The sequence below is a fragment of the Grampus griseus genome (genome assembly GCF_964374135.1).
Source record: "Grampus griseus genome assembly, chromosome: 20".
NCBI lineage: Eukaryota > Metazoa > Chordata > Mammalia > Artiodactyla > Delphinidae > Grampus > Grampus griseus.
In genome coordinates, this window is record NC_139014.1 from 39,503,018 (window position 1) to 39,523,345 (window position 20,328).

General features: G+C 40.7%; 1 protein-coding gene across 5 annotated transcripts in view; it reads right to left on the reverse strand.

Annotated features, from left to right (window-relative positions):
* The window catches only part of ULK2 (unc-51 like autophagy activating kinase 2), a gene marked incomplete at its 5' end in the record, with an annotated part of 67,159 nt that overhangs the window by 20,382 nt on the left and 26,449 nt on the right, over positions 1-20,328 (reverse strand). For all 5 annotated transcript variants that reach the window (XR_014298288.1, XR_014298289.1, XM_082678412.1 and 2 more), the window contains 3 exons: positions 2,560-2,697; positions 8,220-8,280; positions 17,123-17,294. Coding sequence is in view for 3 of the 5 variants with exons in the window: in XM_082678412.1 (XP_082534538.1) it covers positions 2,560-2,697; positions 8,220-8,280; positions 17,123-17,294 (371 nt within the window). The remainder of the gene's footprint in view (positions 1-2,559; positions 2,698-8,219; positions 8,281-17,122; positions 17,295-20,328) is intronic.

The following is a 20,328-nucleotide window of genomic DNA, read 5'->3' on the forward strand; positions in this document are numbered from 1 at the left end:
CCGGGTCCCCTGCATCGGCAGGCGGACTCTCAACCACTGCGCCACCAGGGAAGCCCCCCTTTATGTTCTTAAAGTTACTGAAGATACCAGAGTTTTTATTTATGCAACTTATTATATCTATTGATTTTTATGGTACTAGAAGTTGAAACTGAGAAATTTTTGTAATTATTAATTCATTAAAAATAATAAACTTATGACACAAGATTATGAAAAATATTTTCCAAAACAAATTATTGAGAAGCATGACATTATTTTGCAAATCTCTAACGTCTGGCTCAAGAGATGGCAGTTGGGTATTCATAACTGTTTCTACATTCAGTCTGTTACATGTGTTATTTTGGGAGAAGTACATGAAGAAAACACTGCCTTATAAATTTGTAACTGGAAATAGGAGGAGCACTTTGGTAGCCTTTCAGATACTGTGACACTCCTCTTTGATGCCACCCCAAAACTCAGCAAGTGGTCATTTCTAAGATCAGCTGCAATATGGAATCTGAAACCACATCGGTAAAATTTGTACTCTGTTCCATTAAACTCCATTCTCTGGCAAAAATATCTTGTACTTGGAATGGATCTTATATCTATGTATGCTTTTTAAAAAATTTGGTCATTTGGAAAATACTGGTTGACAGAGTTATGCAGATATTCCGAACGCTGACGCATTATACAATATCAAAAAGTCACATTCATATCAAAATATCACCACCAACTTAGTTCACTTTTGACAAAATGGCTGTCAACACCACAGCCACAGCTGTCCTCTCAAGCACCAGGTGTTCCATGAAAAAGTGGCTAAAAGTCAGCTCACCATGAAAACAACCATACAAGGGCTTTTCCTTAGGACCACTACTCCGATGTGCAGCAAAGGTGCTTTATGCCTACTTTCCACTCAAGGTGGAGATTTTCAAAGAGAGATAATACCTTTCACTGTTTCACTAAAGACACTCCTAGGTACTATAAGTGTGTGGAGGTAAGGAGACCAGGGCTAACAGCAGAACGGGAGCCACTCCCGTGACCTGTCCTGAGGCACCAGCAGCTTTCCCATCACAGTGTTCACACCAACAGTGCACATGTCAGCGCAGTGAAGAAAGCAAACAGTATCCTGGAATTACCATGGAAACGGTCTCCACCTCATGGACCCTCTGAAATGGAGCTGCAGACCACACTTTGAGAACCACTGCTAGTGCACTGTTATTCACTTTGCTTTTTCCATTTCACAATGTACCTTGGAAACCGCCCTACCTCACCACACAGAGAGCTTCCTGACTCTCTCTGGAAGGTGTTCCACTGTCACAGATGGATCAGAATAAATCTGTCCCTTACTGGTGGGCACTGGGCTTATTGCTCATCCGTTGCTATTATAACAACTAACCACTTTGTATACATACGATTTTATACACAGGCAAGGAATATATATCTTAGTATAAGTTACCAGAAGCTGACTGATGGGTCAAAGGATATATGCATTACTGATTTTCACAGGTATTGCCAAATACTCTTCCTAGAAGTTTTCTTAATTTACATCGCACAAGACGGTGAGGATCCTTTTCCATTCACTGAGCTATTCCTTTGGTGGGTCCTTTTAATCTAAAATCTTGTCTCCTCCAATTTTGGAAAAAAATTTCATAATTATTTCCTGGAAATTTTCTTCCTCGCTATTATAGTTTTCTTTCTAGAATGCCTAAACTAATTAATCCTTGAAGATTATTATTAATTCACACTTTCCATCTTCTTGATTTGATTATCTATTTCAAATATTTCCTCAACTCTGTCTTCCAACATTTACTTTTGTTTAGTTCAGTTATTCTGTTTTGTAATGTCCAAGAGGTCTTTTTTACTTCGCTTGTTTTCAGTAGCATTTCGTTCTTATTTACAGATGCAGTCTCTAACCTAGCTCTGAGGTACTAGTTCTTCACGTAAGTTTTCCTCTCTTTGCACTCATGCACTTTCCTCCAGATGCAGCTTTCCTGCTGTCAGCCGTCCGCCTCCGTCTGGCCACCCCGCCTGAGCTATGACTCCGGCTGCCCTGTTTTGCCTGAGCCCCGCCTGCTCACACACTTACCCTGCCCGGTGGCGACAGCAGGCACCCCTCCGTTGTTCTCTTTCTCACTTCCAGAAACGCGTCGGAAGCGGTCACCCACTCAATACTTATTCTCGTTTTACTTGTCTTTGTGGGCTTATACCTTTGTCATTCCTTTTCTACTTGAGTGGGGTTTTAGGATGTGGGAGAAATAAATAATATGTACATAGTCTGCTAAAACTGGTGAGATTTCATTTTTTAACAAGTTCTTCCTCAATTCTTAAAAATAATTATACTTGTGGACAAATATATATATATATATATATATCATACTATATTAATTACCCAGCCAAGCTTAAATATCATTTAAATAGATCCATTACAAAAAAATTTATTATTATTCAATTTTGTACATCTCCATTATACACATACGTAAGAGTCTAAGTCGACCATGGAAATTAACAGATGTTTCAATCACAACAACAACAATTTTAAAAGAAAGGAAGAAGAATTGGGAAAGGAAGCAACTGCTAGCTTACCTTGGAGAGCCATGCAGATTTGTGCCAGAGCTGGCAGTGGAGGTGAGGTTCTGCTCTATGCGCTGGTAGTTCCTTATCTGAGTAGGGACGGGAATGGGGGTGGCTGCGCTGTGAGGGGACACAGTGGGCTGACACTGCCTGCAGACATCATTCATTGAAAAAGGAAAGAAATACAAGTGAGACCGCTTTCCTTTCATCTGACGCATTGGTGGTATTTAGAGGAAATTCTATAAGAAGCCAAATGATCACTTCTGAATGTGAATAAGAAATGATCATCTTGAAAATATACATAAAGCCAAAAAAACCACACTTGTCCTTTACAGAAGTCTACTGGTCTGCACATGCACACTGAGGAGGAAGGCTTGTAAGAAGAAGGGGACAGAGGCCCCTCTGCAACAACAGGAAGAGCCACAGGCCACAAAACGCAGCTTCATCTGCTCACCCTCTGCTCTTCACTCCTCATGCAAGAGGAAAAATACTTCTAGGAAAATATGCTGGGTACAAGAACAGGAAGTTCAAGAGTAGAGATGACTGGAATGTTTACAAAGTTATGAGTGCAGTAAGCATTCCCAAGGAACTTGGACTTTGATGCAGACTGAAAATACACTGTGTGACTCTCCCTATACACTGTGTGACTCTCCCTGCACATAACCCATCTGAGGTCCACATTTTGTAGTGTAGCTGGTTTCTTTCCTTGCTTTTCATAAATTCAGCAACAGCATGTCCTTAGATGACTTTCAATTCAATTTACAACATACCTTAAAACATCAGGGACAGTACTGGGCCTTAAGAAAGATGAGTTATTTCCTTCTTTTGCCCTTCTGTAATTCTAAAAAAGCCACAATCTCTCCCATTTTTGCCCAATTACAACCTTACAGAGATAAAGAGATTATATATTTAGTTACCTAAACAAACAATATGATTATCTTCTAAAGTGTCACTTTAGAACTTTTGGAACCATTACTTCATATTTAAATAAAAAGAAAATCTAGGGACTTCCTGGGTGGTCCAGCGGTTAAGACTCTACGCTCCCAATGCAGGGGGCCTGGACTGGATCCCTGGTCAGGGAACTAGATCCCCCATGTCTCAACTAAGACCCAGCACAGCATGCATGCACGAATGAATAAACAAATAAATATTAAAAAAAAAAAGAATCTAAGAGACAAAAGTACCCCCAAATTATAAATCTAGATATTAATGGGTACACTAAATAAAGATGTAATCAGGGTCATCAGTAACATAAAGGTGGGGGGCAGTATACTCTTATACTCTATACGAATAGAGTTTTTATATGTGATTGAAGTTATCAGTTTCAAATAGATTGTTATAACTTTAAATTATTTTATATAATCTCAATGGTAACCTCAAAGAATATACCTACAGAATATACACAATAGGAAATGAGAAGAGAATCAAAGCATATCAGTACTGAAAGAAACAACAAGATACAAAGGTAGTAAGAGAGGAAATGAGGGACAAAAGAGCCACAAGACATACAGAAAAGTAACAAAATGGCAGTAATAAATCTTTCCCTGTTAGGCTGGAAGTGAAAGGATGGAAAGAGATATTCCATGCAAATGGTACCCAAAGGAGAGCACGGGTGGCTACATTAACATCAGACAAAATAGACTTTCAGTCAGATGCTGTTATAAGAAACAAAAAAAGGACATTATATAATGATAAAAGGGTCAATTACCCAGGAAGACATACGAATTATATATATTCATGCACCAAACATCAGCACTACCACATATATGAGGCACATACATAACAGACTTGAAGGGAGAAAAGACAATTCTACAAAAATAATCACAGGCTGAACCCACACCCTCAATCATGGATAGAACAACCAGATGGAAGACCAATAAAGAAACAACCGCCTGAACAGCGCCACAGACAACAGGACCTAACAGACGCTGCAGAACACTCCCCCCACTGACAGAACACATTTTTCTCTGATGCACTGGAAACATTCTCCAGGATGTACCACATGGTAGGCCACAAAACATATCTTAACAAATTTAAATCATACAAAGTATCTTTTCCAATCAATCACACAGGATAGAAACTAGAAATCAACAGCAGAAGGAAAACTAGAAAATCCACAAATACATGGAAACTAAGCAACACAACTCTTAAACAACCTATGGGTCAAAGAAGAAATCTCGGAAAAAATCAGCAAATAACCTGAGAAAAAGAAAAATGAAAACACAATGTACCAAAACTTATGGGATACAGTCAAAGTAGTGCTAAGATGAAGTCTGTATCTCATGTTCGAAAAGATCTCAAATCAGCAACCTAACTCTATCCCCCAAGGAACTAGAAAAAGAAGACAACTAAACTCAAAGTTAGCAGAAGGAAGGAAATAACAGGTAGATGGCAGAACATATACAGATTATGCATCTTGATTTATTCAGAACTCTTTTTCTAAGATTCTGGTTGTCTTCCACTTGAGGGAAGGAAATAATAAAGATTAGAGGAGAGGTAAAGAAAACTGAGAAAATGGAAAAACAATAGAAAAAAATCAAGGAAACTAAGAGTTGGTTTATTTTTTTAAAATAAAATCAATGAAATTGATTTTATCAAAATCAATGAAATTGACAGACCCTTAGCAAGATTAACTAAGGATAAAAGAGAAAAGACTCAAAATCAGAAAGGAAAGAAGGGACATAAAAATGCCACAGAAATAAAAAGGATTTTAAGAGAATACTATGAACAATTGCTTACCAGCAAACTGATAACCTAGAAGATACAGAAAAAATCCTACAAATACACAAACTACCAAGACTGGATCATGAAGAAAGAAAATGTGAACAGACCCATTACTAGTAATGAGACTGAATCAGTAACTGAAAACCTCCCAACAAAGACAAGTCTAGGACCAGATGGCTTCACTGGTGAATTCTATCGAACAGTTAAAGACTTAACACAAACACCCAAACTCTTCCAAAAATTTGAAGAGGAGGGAACACTCCCCAACTCATTCCATGAGTTCAGCATTACCCTAGTACCAAAGCCAGACACAGACACTACAAGAAAACTAGAGAATATCCCTGGTGAAATTTGATGTGAAAATCCTCAACAAAATACTAGCAAACCAAATTCAACAGCACCTTAAAAGGATCAAACACCATGACCAAATGGGATTTACAGTATACCACCATTAACAGAACAAGGACAAAAATCACATGATCATCGCAATTGATGCAGAAAGAGCATTTGTCAAAATCCAACACCCTTTCATGATAAAACCACTAAATAAAATAGGAACAGAAGGAAATTACCTCAATATAATAAAGGTCATATATGAAAAGCCCACAGCTAACAGCATACTCAATGGTGAAAGACAGAAAGCCTTTCTTCTACGATCAGTAATGAGACAAGAATGGCCACTCTCAATACTTCTATTCAACGTAGAATTCCCAGCCAGAGCAATTAGGCAAGAAAAAGAAATTAAAGACTTTCAAACTGAGGAAGAAGTAAAATTATCTCTGTTCACAGATAACATGACCTTAAATGTAGAAAACTCTAAAGATTTCACATGTAAAAAAACCCCAAAACATATTAGAGCTAGCAAACTCAGCAAAGGTGCAGGATACAAAATCAACACCCACAAATCAGGTGTATTTCCATTTACTAAAAATGAACAATCCCAAAAGGAAATTAAGAAAACAATCTCACCAACAATAGTATCAAAAAGAATAAAATACTGAGGAGTAAGTCTAACCAAGGAGACAAAAGACTTGTATGCTGAAAACTACAAAACACTGCTAAAAGAAATTAAAGAAGACATCTCATTTCCATATACTGGATGACTTAGTATTTAAGATGTCAATAGTACTACCCAAAGTGTTTTACATGGATCAGTGCAATCCCTATCAAAATCCCAATGGCGGGGAGGGGGAAGGGTAAGCTGTGACAAAGTGAGAGAGTGGCATGGACATATATACACTACCAAATGTAAAATAGATAGCTAGTGGGAAGCAGCCGCATAGCACAGGGAGATCAGCTCGGTAGTTTGTGACCACCTAGAGGAGTGGGATGGGGAGGGTGGGAGGGAAGGAGACACAAGAGGGAAGAGATATGGGAACATAGGTATATGTATAACTGATTCACTATGTTATAAAGCAGAAACTAACACACCATTGTAAAGCAATTATACTCCAATAAAGATGTTAAAAAAAATCCCAATGGCAATTTTTGCATAAATAGAAAAATAAAAAAATCTATCCTAGAATTCATGTGGAATCTGCAAGGACCCTGAATAGTCAAAATAATCTTGGAAAAGAAGAATAAAATTAGAGGTCTCATACTTCTTCTTTTTATTTATTTATTTATTTATTTGCTGCACCACATGGCTTGTGGGATCTTAGTTCCCCAACCAGGGACTGAACCCAGGCCCACAGCAGTGAAAGCACTGAGTCCTAACCATTGGACCGCCAGGGAATTCCCGGAGGTCTCATACTTTTTTATTTAAAAACATATTTCAGGACTTCTCTGGTGGCGCGGTTGTTAAGAATCTGCCTGTCAATGCAGGGGACACGGGTTCGAGCCCTGGTCCAGGAAGATCCCACATGCTGCAGAGCAACTAAACTCGTGCACCACAACTACTGAGCCTGCACTCTAGAGCTCATGCTCCACAACAAGAGAGGCTACCACAATGAGAAGCCCATGCACTGCAACGAAGAGTAGCCCCTGCTTGCCACAACTAGAGGAAGCCCGCGCGCAGCAAGGAAGACCCAACACAGCCAAAAATAAATAAATTTTTAAAAAAACATATTACAAAGCTACAGTAATCAAAACAGTGTGGCACTGGCATAAAGACAGATCTATAGACCAGTAGAGCAGAACAGAGAGCCCAGAAACAAACACTTGCATACATGGACACATGATTTATGACAAGGGTGCCACCACCATTCAATGGAGAAAGGACAGTCTCTTCAGCAAATGGTGCTGGGAAAACTAGACATCCACATGCAAAAAATGAAACTGGACCCTTATCTTATGCCGTATACAAAAATCAACTAAAAATAGATTAAAGATCTAAATATAACAATATAACATATAACCATATAAAAGTATACGGAGGGACTTCCCTGGTGGCACAGTGGTTAAGAATCCGCCTGCAAATGCAGGGTACATGGGTTCAAGCCCTGGTCTGGGAAGACCCCACATGCCACGGAGCAACTAAGCCCGTGCGCCACAACTACTGAGCCTGTGTTCTAGAGCCCGCGAGCCGCAACTACTAAGCCCGCGTGCCACGACTACTGAAGCCTGTGCGCCTAGAGCCCGTGCTCTGGAACAAGAGAAGCCAGCACAATGAGAAGCCCCCGCTCGACACAACTAAAGAAAGCCGGTGTGCAGCAATGAAGACCCAACACAGCCCAAAATAAATACATAAATAAATAAATGTATATTTAAAAAAATAAGTATATGGAGATCTGTTCCACAACATTGTGGATATACTTAATGCTATTATTGAACTCAAACTGAAAATGGTTAAGATGGCAGATTTTATGTCTTTTAACACAATTTAAAAAGTTTTTAAAGAATAGATTGTGAAACAAAGTAAATTTTACATCAAGAACACAGAGTTCTATAATTTACTCACACACACAAAAAATATGAAAAAATGTTTAGTGAAATATATGCAAACATACCCTCCACACACCAAGAACTCATTAGAAGCACGTCTGCCAGCAGTGCCCATCAGCATATCATCTAAAGGGAAAAGAGAAAAATACAGTCAGTTCTGCTATACCACCTGTTTAAAAAATGTATATATATTGTTCCAACATGACTATTAGGAAACAATCTGATCACAGTACGAATTTACCATTTGCTTATGTTGTGATTTTGCCCATGAGTAACAACAGGTGAGCACGGAACACTGCACCCAGCTGAATTCACAGGCTGCCAACATCAGGTCTTTTCAGGGTAAGTGTATTGCAGTGTATACATATTTCTTCACCTTTTACCATGTGCAAAACCTGTGCTGTTTTTATCATGTTCCTTTTCATGTGCCATGGACAAAGGTTTTGAGTGTTGTGCTCCTAATCCTAATTTGCCCATAAACTCTGTGGTTTTTACTGAACTACTTTGCAGGGTGTGGTGACTTTTAGGAACATGTGTGTCACGTTCTAGTACAGCTGCCTGTATCCGAAGTCTAATTCACTCTAATGCTGGAGCACCCACACTCCTGCATGACACTCTCCTGTGTCTTGCACGGGTAGCTGAACAAGATGTCATGAAACTGGGGCCTCTTGGACACAGATGCCACAGGCCATCTTCATGCTCAGATATCACTCGTCTAAGGGAATAGAGCACAGCTCAGAACACAGGGGCCTGTCGCCTCTACACCCACTAGATCATACTGCCTTGTGTGACCTTTACATGGCTGCAAAGGTATAATTCATATGTGTTGATGTGAAATAGCAGTGTTGACCAAATAATATAAATTTTTAAAAATAAAATAAACTATGGTAACCTCAAAATACTCAAAAAGGAAAAAAATAATCACAAATATCCTTTTGAATGGCCCTACATGGAACTCAGAAACACATTTACTTTGGTCACTACTCTCATGAAGCTTACATTCTAGTAGTGAAAGAAGGTAATAGTACCAGGCAGTGATAAGATGTATAAAAGGAAAATGAATCAGGGTAAGGGGATAAAGAGAGGGGCAAGAAAGGAGTCGATTTTAAAGACAACAGTTTCCTACGGAGGAAACGGGGCAGAGGGGACAGGGTTGGAAGCTGGAGTTCACTAAGAGTTCACCTCTTCATTTTGTAGCTTTGAGTTTGGAATCATACATCATTATGAAACAAAATTAAGTCAAAAGAAAAGAACAAGCCCTAGAAATCAAAAATAAAATGAAGTGATAGAACCTAATCATATATCAACTTGGTAGCATAACCACCAGAGGGGAATGAATGCTTTCTTTCTTTTCTTTTTTAAGTTCTTTATTGAGGATTTTTTGTTTTTGTTTTTGTTTGGGTTGGGTCTCCGTTGCTGTGCGTGGGCTTTCTCTAGTTGCGGCGAGCGGGGGCTACTCTTCGTTGCGGTGCACAGGCTTCTCATTGTGGTGGCTTCTCCTGTCGTGCAGCATGCGCTCTAGGTGCGTGGGCTTCAGTAGTTGTGGCGCACAGGCTTAGTTGCTCCGCGGCATGTGGGATTTTCCTTGACCAGGGATCAAACCAATGTCCCCTGCACTGGCAGGTGGGTTCTTAACCACTGCGCCACCAGGGAAGTCTGGGGATGCTTTCAAGTGACTTTAAACTCAGTAATTTAATTGGGGGGGGTGCGGGAAACACCCAACTCCAGGCCCCTGGAGTCCTCCTGTTCCACCTGAGGCGAGAGGAAGAATCTGAAACACCTGTGAAGTTCACAGCCCAGAGGCACAGGCTCAACGCAAGGCAGAGCCCCAATCACAGGACTCGCCCACTCCTCACCACCACATCACTAAAGGCCTATTGACAGCAGGTCCTTTCACCCGGTACATCATGTGCGCCTATCAAGAAAGAATTACAGGACTTCCCTGGTGGTGCAGTGGTTAAGAATCCGCCTGCCAACAATGCAGGGGACACGGGTTCGAGCCCTGGTCCGGGAAGATCCCACATGCCACGGAGCAACTAAGCCCGTATGCCACAACTACTGAGCCTGTGCTCTAGAGCTCACGAGCCACAACTACTGAGCCCAAGTGCTGCAACTGCTGAAGCCCCCACGCCTAGGGCCCGTGCTCTGCAACAAGAGAAGCCACCACAATGAGGAGCCCGCGCACTGCAACGAAGAGTAGCCCCCGGTCGCCGCAACCAGAGAAAAGCTCGCGTGCAGCAACGAAGACCCAACGCAGCCAAAAATAAAAAAAAAAAATTTATTTTTTAAAAAAGAATCTTATTTCTTTAAACAACAAAAAAAGAAAGAATTACAAGGCATATCAAAAGGCAAAAAAAAAACAAACAATTTTTTTTTTTTTTGGCGGTACGCGGGCCTCTCACTGTTGTGGCCCCTCCCGTTGCGGAGCACAGGCTCTGGACGCGCAGGCTCAGCGGCCATGGCTCACGGGCCCCGCCGCTCCGTGGCATGTGGGATCTTCCTGGACCGGGGCACAAACCTGTGTCCCCTGCATTGGCAGGCGGACTCTCAACCACTGCACCACCAGGGAAGCCCCCAAAAAAACACACTTCGAAGAGACAGAGAAAGCATCAGAACCAGACATGGTGGGGATGTTGGAATTATCAGACAGGGAATTTAAAACAAGTATGATTAATATGCTCAGGGCTCTAATGGGGAAAGCAGACAGCATGCAAGAACAGATGGGCAAGGTAAGCAGAGATGGAAATCCTAAGATCCAAAAAGAAATGCTGGGGATAAACACTGTAACATTAATGAAGAATGTCTTTGGTGTGCTTATTAGTAAACTGGACATGTTTGAGGACAGAATCTCTGAGCAAGAGTATTATTTCAAGAGAACCCTTGAAAACCCAAAAACAAAGAGAACAAAGACTTAAAAAAAAAAAAACCCAAAAAACAGAACAGAATATCCACAGTCTGTGGGACAACTATAAAAGGTGTAACATGTACATAATGGTGATTCCAGAAGGAGAATTAAGAGGAGCAACAGAAGGAAATACTTGAAACAATGACTAAGAATTTCCCCAAATTAATGTCAGACACCAAGCTACAGATCCAGGAAGCTCAGAAAACACCCAGCAGGGTAAATGCCCCAAACAACTACATGTCAGCATGTCATTTTCAAATTACAGAAAATCAAACATACAGAAAATATCCTGAAAGAAGCCAGAGGAAAGGAACACCATACCTACAGAGGAACAAAGATAAGAATTACATAGACTTCTCCTCAGAAACCATGCAAGCAGAAAGAGAGTGGAGGGAAATATTTAAGGTGTTGAGAGAAATAAACCACCAACTTAGAATTCTGTACCCTGCAAAATTATCCTCCAAAATGAAGGAGAAATAAAGACTCTCAGACAAATAAAAATTGAGGGGATTTGTTGCCAGTAGATCTGCCTTGCAAGAAGTTCTTTAGAGAGAAGGAAAATAATATGGATCAGAAAACTGAATCTACATAAAGAAAGGAAGAACACTGAAGAAGGAAGAAGTGAAGGTAAAATAAAAACTTTTATTTTTATTATTATTTTTTAATTGGAGTAAAATTGCTTTACAATGTTGTTAAGTTTCTGCTGTACAATGAAATGAATCAGCTATATGTAGACATATATCCCCTCCCTCTTGGACCTCCCTCCCACCCCGCCACATCCCACCCGTCTAGGTCATCACAGAGCACCGAGCTGATCTCCCTGTGCTATACAGCAGGTTCCCACTAGCTATCTATTTTACACAATAGTGTATTTATGTCAAACCTAAGCTCCCAATTTGTCCTAGCTTCCCCTTCCCCACCGTGTCCACATGTCCATCCTCTATGTCTACGTCTCTATTCCTGCCCTGGAACTAGGTTCATATGTATCATTTTTCTAGATTCCACATATATGCGTTAATATACGATATTTGTTTTTCTCTTTCTGGCTTAGTTCACTCTGTATGACAGACTCTAGGTCCATCCACATCTCTACAAATGACCCAATTTCATTCCTTTTTATGGCTGAGTAATATTGCACTGTATATACGTACCACATCTTCTTTATCCACTCACCTATCATGGGACATTTATGTTGTTTCCATGTCCTGGCTATTGTAAATAGTGCTACAATGAACACTGGGGTACATGTGTCCTTTTGAATTATGGTTTTCTCAGGGTACATGCCCAGTAGTAGGGTTGCTGGGTCATATGATAGTTCTATTTTTAGTTTTTTAAGGAACCTCCATACTGTTCTCCATAGTGGCTGTATCAATTTACATTCCCACCAGCAGTGCAAAAGGGTTCCCTTTTCTCCACACCCTCTCCAGCATTTATTGTTTGTAGATTTTTTGATGATGGCCATTCTGACTGGTGTGAGGTGATACCTCATTGTAGTTTTGATTTGCGTTTCTCTAATAATTAGTGATGGTGAGCATCTTTTCACGTGCCTCTTGGCCAACTGTATGTCTTCTTTGGTGAAATGTCTGTTTAGGTCTTCTGCCTGTATTTTAATTGGGTTGTTTGTTTTTTTGATATTGAGCTCCATGAGCTGTTTACAGGTAACAATTTGTTCAAAATAACAACAGCAACAATGCACTCAGTTATGTATGCTTCCCTATATATCTTATGTGTACATACACATACATACTTATGTAGCTTATATATAAGTGAAATTAATGACAGCAGTGATACAAGGGATGGGAGGAAGGAATTAGGATTATTTCGTTATTGATATTATAAGATACCCACACTATTTATGAATGGTATAGCATATTTGAAAGTGGGCTCGGATTAGTTACACATGTATATTGCAAATCTAGAGCAACCACTAAAAAAATTAAAAAGAGGTATAATTGATATGCTAAGACCGGAAAGAAAACAGAACCATAATAAATGCTCAATTAAAACCACAAAAGGTAGAAAAAGAGTGGAAGACAAATACAAGAACAAAGATCAAGGACAACAACAGAAAACAGTAATGAATATGGTAGATACTAATCCAGGTACAGCAATAATCACTTTTAACATCAGTGGTCTAAATGCACAATTAAAAGACAGAAATTTCAAAGAAGATACACAGATGGCCAACAGGCACATGAAAAGATGCTCAACATCGCTTATTATTAAAGAAACGCAAATCAAAACCGCAATGAGGTACACCACCTCACACCAGTCTGAACGGCTACCATCAAAAAGTCTACAAATAATAAATGCTGGAGAGGGTGTGGAGAAAAGGGAACCCTCCTACCCTGTTGGTGGGAATGTAAATTGGTGCAGCCACTATGGAGAACAGTATGGAGGTTCCTCAAAAAACTAAAAATAGAGATGCCATATGATCCAGCAATCCTACTCCTGGGGATATATCTGGAGAAAACTCTAATTCAAAAAGATAACATGCACCCGTATGTTCATAGCAGCACTATTCACAATGGCCAAGACATGGAAACAACCTAAAGGTCCATCAACAGATGAATGAATAAAGAAGATGTGGTACATATACACAATGGAAATTACTCATAAAAAAGAATGAAAAATGACATTTACAGCTTCATGGCTGGATCTAGAGATTATCATACTAAGTGAAGTAAGTCAGACAGAGAAAAACAAATACCATATATCACTTATATGCGGAATCTAAAAAAATGATACAAATGAACTTATGTACAAAACAGAAATAGACTCACAGACATAGAAAACAAACTTATGGTTAGCAAAGGGGATAAGGAGGGATAAATTAGGAGTTTGGGATTAACATATACACACTACTGGTATATAAAACAGATAACCAACAAGAACCTATACTGTATAGCACAGAGAACTATACTCAATATCTTGTAATAACCTATAACGGAAAATAATCTGAAAGAGAATACATATATACATATATGTATAACTGAATCACTTTGCTGTACACTTGAAAATAACACAACATTGTAAATTAACTATACTTCAATTTTTAAAAAAGTAGGAGAGGGGGAGGGGGAGCTGTACAGATGAGCCACGAGTCCCACCCACAATGCAGGAGCTGCAGTCCCCTTCAAAAAAAAAAAAAAAAAAAAAAAAACCAGTGGCTTCCAGGGGTTAGGTGGGGAGAAATAAGTAAGTAGACCACAGAGGATTTTTAAGGCAGTGAAAATGCTCTGTATAATAACAATGGTGGAAACAAGTCATTATACATTTGTCCAAACCACAGAATGTACACCACCAAGAGTGAACTCTAAAGTAAACTGTGGACGTTAGGTGATTATGATGTGTCAATGTCGGTTCATCGTTGGTGACAAATGTACCACTCTGGTGACTGATGATGACAATGGGGGAAGCTATGAAATAAGGGGTACATAAGGGTATATGGGAAATCTCTGTACCTTTCTCTCAATTTTGTTGTATAACCTAAAACCGCCCTAAAGAATTAAATCTTAGCGAGCTCCCTGATGGACTAGTGCTTAGGATTCCAAGCTTTCACTACCGTAGCCCAGGTTCAGTCCCTGGTTGGGGAAATGAGATCCCGCAAGCTGTGTGCCGTGACCAAAAAGGAAAAATTAAATCTTTTAAAAAACTATCTTGGGCTTCCCTCGTGGCGCAGTGGTTGGGAGTTTGCCTGCCGATGCAGGGGACACGGGTTCGTGCCCCGGTCCGGGAAGATCCCACGTCCCGCGGAGCGGCTGGGCCCGTGAGCCATGGCTGCTGAGCCTGCGCGTCCGGAGCCTGTGCTCCGCGGTGGGAGAGGCTACAGCAGTGAGAGCCCCACGTACCGCAAAACGAACAAACAAACAAACAAAAACTATCTTATACATATGATATACTTCACAATAACAAATTTTTACTAATTACATGGCAGAGTGTGGTCAACCATAACAAATGCTGTGGACACATCAAAAAGATGAGGACTGAGAAATGACCCCTGGGATTTGGCAGCATGAAAAGACCTCGACAGGAGCAGTTTTGGAAAAAAAGACATGTTTTTAAGACAACATTTATACAACTACAAAAAAAACCAAAGGTAACTTGAATAAAACAAAAGGTGTGAATGTCCCTTACATAGAAAAGTATAAACATGCATCAAAACACACTAAAGAAATCTAAGTGGAGGAACAAACACACAAACATTCTTGAGTAGACAATTCTCTAGGTCCCTGAATAGGTCTTAGAGAATCAATACAATGCTGATCAAAATCCCCAGATGGTTTTTTGTAGGAGTTTCAAGTTGAAATTAAACTATATGGGGGAGGAAAGGGGGCTGAGAATAGCCTGGTGACTCCACAGAATTCTAGGAGGCTCCCCACCGTCACCTTCCACCCCATCTACGCACACACACTGCAACAAATCCTTTATATACGCCTGATATGACAAGTCTGGAACTGCATATCCGTGTAGAAAGGACAGAATATTCAATAACTAATGCTAGGGTAATTCATAGAGCCCTTATTCCACCTACACAAATTAATTCCAGGTAAAGTTAAATATGAAAAAAAACGATGGAAATCTTTAGAAGGCACCATGATAACATTGGGGCAGCATGACAGAGGTGTTAGTGGCTACAACTTGCTTATACCAATGTTTTATAGAGTTGAAGTTGTACATATCTAGAGCATCCACCTGGAAGAAATTCTGGCACAAGGACATTTGTTATAACACATTTTGAACAGTAAAAAGATAGAAATGTTCCAAGTCATAATCAGTAGGGAAATAGATAAACTATGGTTTAGTTGTACTATAAATATCATATATTAAAATGAACTAGATACACACCTAAGATACAGATCTAGATACACAGCAAAAATATGAAAAAGCAAACTACAGAAAACAATATTCTATATAACATTTACTTGAAACTAAAATCATAAAAATACTATATCTTCTTTATGGATACAGGGGCATATTAGAATTACAAATCAAGAGGAAGAATATATCTCTGGCAAGAGAAGAATGATGCAAGTACTCTGGCTATACCTACAGCATTTTATACCTTTAAAAAGACATCTAAAACAGGTATGTCAAAATGCTGACATAAATAAAATTAGCACGGTGGATGATTTGAGTATCTGCCGCGTTATTTTGTTAGAAATATTTCACAATTTAAAAAGTTTTAATTACCTTTTTAGTGAAATAAAACCACCACACAGGATGATTTTTAAAGGCAGCTGCCAGCTCTCAGCACACGATCAGGGCCCGCCGCTTGCCTTATGTGCCGTGTGTGTTTCCCCTGCCCCAGCCAATCAGCCCCGAAGCATGTTTGGTCTAGGGCCACAGCCTTCACAACAGCCAGCGCAGGGGTGAATGTAAGCAGCTACTAAATACGTATTTGACAAACAACTAGAGACCTCTTGATACAAACGTCTCCAACTTTCTACATCTGCACACAGTCAACTGGGTACTATTCACTTGTTGAAAGTAATTGAATTTCCAAACCATGTTTCCCTCTTTTTTCATGGTTTTGTCTAACTTCTCTTTTTGTGGGCTTTCTGCTGCCCTTCACTGTTCCACAGAACCCTGACTGTATTCAGTCAGCTTGGATTCTGCTTCCTTTATACAAATTCTTCCTGTAAATTTATGAGGCTCATTCCTGAACTCAGGCCAGTAGCTCCTGAAGCACCATCCAGACTGTTTTTAAGACCCTTTGACTCTCAGGCTTTTTCCAGAAGAGGTCTTCCTTTAATTCCTTTCCTTAAATTTAACTTCTCTCATTATGTTGGCTTCTCTATTCCTTTCTGTTTGGATACAAACAGAATTTGAGATCATTTCCTACAAAGTTTTCATCTACCTTCAGAATCCAAGGTTACTGTCTTATAGAAGATGACTGAGCAGATTACAGGAAGGTAGGTAGATAGTTCTCGGGATTCCATCAACTAAATAAAATGTCCATTTGAAAAGGTGTCCTACACAAGACAGCGTGATATAAAGGTTAAAAAATGCTAGTCTAGTAAATTCAGAAATATAATGTGTACAAGCAGAAAAGATTCTCACATGAGTGGTCTGACGAGGTGTTGTGTGGAACCAAAACAAAGTCATCCGTGTCACAAGAAGAGTTCTTGCTACTAGTACTGGCGGAATCTTTGGACACCTGGAGGGAGCTGGGAGGACCCAACGGTGGGGAGGGTAAGCTTTCTTCCTGAATATGCTGCACATCTGGAAGGGACTAAAATTAACAACATAAAATTAAAAGTGGCCTCATAATAAAATGCAAGTCAGAATAGCCATCAGACTAAGGAATACTTTTTTCATGAAAGTGGCATAGAGTTCAATTCCATTTAAGATTAAAAAAAATCTCTTTGGAAAATCTTTCCCTTAGAAAAGCAGTTTAAAGTGTCTTTCCATAATGACTTCTAAAATGTTTTCTAAAAATGATACTTAAAAATACATCATACCAAAACAACAACAACAGCAAAAACCCCATCATACCAGTTATCACACGTACAAGCTGCCTCTCCTGAAATGCGTGAGGGGAGTTTTTATCATCTCCACATCCCCGTTTCAGCGCACGGCCTAGCAAAGCAGATACTCAATACCTGTTTACTTCATGACTAAAACAAAACGTCCAGGGACTTTAAATTAATGACATCCTGCACACACAAAGTTTTAAATCTCCAATGAAGAAAACATTATAAAAGGGAAAGCGAGAGACCCATGTTCACAGTAAGGATAAGGGCATTAAGCACAGAGATTATTTACACTTCCAGAAGGAGAGATTTAGAAAACCTTACAGGCGTGGGTGTGTTCCTTTTGTGTTCTTTTTTGGCAAGGGAAGGAGTTGATTTGTGGGAGACAGGACAGGAAGGGAAGAAAAGCATATAAAGATATTTAAAGATACGTGGGCGTAAGTAGCTACAGACCTCTTGACACTTGCCCACTTCAAGGACACTAGTGACAACTCTAACTGAATGTCTTCATCATACAATAGTTTCCTAAAACAATGAACTTCGTAGTTTGTTGTGTTACGTCCCCATTACCATGTTTAACCTTTGTTTCTATTTAAGAAAAAGGAAAATACTACATAATATGCTCTTTCAACCCCAGGGTTAGACTGCTACTGCTCCTGTGAATGTCACTGAGCAGTGAAATCAGTCTCAGATCTCCTTATCACTTCTGTGTGTGTGTGTGTGTGTGTGTGTGTGTGTGTGTGTGTGTGTGTGTGTGTGTGTGTGTGTGTTTGACATACACATGATATAAATTCTCCTTATCACCTTCTGAAGAGCACTTACGCTTCAAGGTTATAAAGAGAGGAAGATCTAGGACTAACATTACAGAGCACCTACCATGGGCTATAGGCACTGTTAAGAGCTTTCCATGTATTATCTAACTTCAGCCCTGTTCTGAAATCCATTTCATACATAAATAAACAAAACTCAGAAGATTAGGAAATCTGCCAACTGAAGAGCGGTTGAGCTGGGCTGGATTCCAAGTATCTAACTCCATGATTTCTTTCCAGTGCCATTTCTTTCCAGGCAGGAACTCTCTCAATTTCCTCCTTTGCTATTTATAAAATCACCTTCATCCACAACCACTTGGGTGGAAGAGATGCTTCTTGCATTCAAAGCTAATCTCTCCACTAATTCTCCCCACCTCCTCAAGGACCCAGATCACTCCCCTCTGCTCCTGACACTTTCACCCTCTCCCTTTATTCTGGCTTTTTTCCCCTCTGCACACAAACATGTTGAATTTTTCCACATCTCAAATCAATCAGCCCTCTCAATTACCATCTTCTCTCCCTTCTTCACTTAACAATGTTTCTTGAAACTTCAGTCTTCACTGACCCCAATTCCTCACCCCCTGTGTGTCGCCTAACCCACCATAATCCACTTCCTGCTTTCAACCCTCCACCAAAACCGCCTTTATTAAGCCTTCAGGGGACCCCTGTGGCTGCATTCTCCGGAGGCTCCTCTATGCCTTAAGTGACCTGACTCTGCGACTCCGACACTGTGGGCCGCTCTCCTCCTGACCCACCGCCTCCATTCAGTGACCCTACTCTCTTGCTTTCCCCACTGCTTCTTAGTCTCCTTTGCCCCTTGACAGAGAGGAGTGGCTTGCGGGATTCCCCAGGGCCACCCCGGGCCTCCACTCGGCACACTTCGTAGCCTCACCTGGGGTCACTCTCACCTTCCCGCCTCAGCTACCACTGCCAGAGTGACGACTGCAGCCCTGCCTCTCCCAGGCTGCCCCCGCGTCTGCACCGCCAGCGCGTCGCCTCTGTGCTCCCTCGCTGAGTGGCTCCATCAAAGTCCACCCACTTGGGTCCCATCAAGATCATCCTCTTCCTTAGGTCCCAAGTTCAAGCAATCGCCAAGCGCCACAAACTCTTCACCTTGCACTTCCTGGCCCCTCGTCTTCCCCTTTCCTACTGCTGACTAACTTCAGGCCCTCATTCTCAATAAAAACAAAGCAAGACCAAAACCAAACCAAAAAATCTGCAATGGTCACAGGTTGTTCTCTTTGATCTAGTAGAGAGGATTCTCTCCTTGTCTCCGATCCAATCCTCCACCTGCTTACAGAGGAATTTATTTGCTAAAACACAGTGGATCAGATGACGCCTCCACTTAAGATCTCTCAAATGGCTCACCACAAAAAGTCTGGCCTCCTCTGCTCGGTGCCCAAATTCTGCCAAGACACAGCCTCTCCCTACGCTTCTGGCTCTGCTTTCCCCTCAGCACATAACCAATGCTCTCTGCACCCTACAGACTGAATCATCAGAGAAGCCTGTCCAACCAGAGCTTCCTGCAACGATGGGAGAGTTCTGTTCTATCCAGCATGGTGGCCACCAGCTACATGTGGCTATGAGCACTTGAAATGTGGCCAGGGAAACTAACGAGCTGAACTTATACTTCACTTAATTCTAATAAACATTATGGCCAAGGACGGCTACAGATTCCTTCAGCGGGTCACCATTCCACAGGGATTCCTCTGCTTACAACACCACTCTTCTACAAATTCACCGTGCTTACTCTTCCTTCCAAACTCAACTCAAGGGCTTCCCTGGTGGCGCAGTGGTTGAGAATCTGCCTGCCAGTGCAGGGGACACGGGTTCAAGCCCTGGTCCAGGAAGATCCCACATGCCGCGGAGCAACTAAGCCCGTGCACCACAACTACTGAGCCCGTGCTCTAGAATCTGCGAGCCACAACTACTGAGCCCATGTGCCACAACTACTGAAGCCCGCCCACCTAGAGCCCGTGCTCCA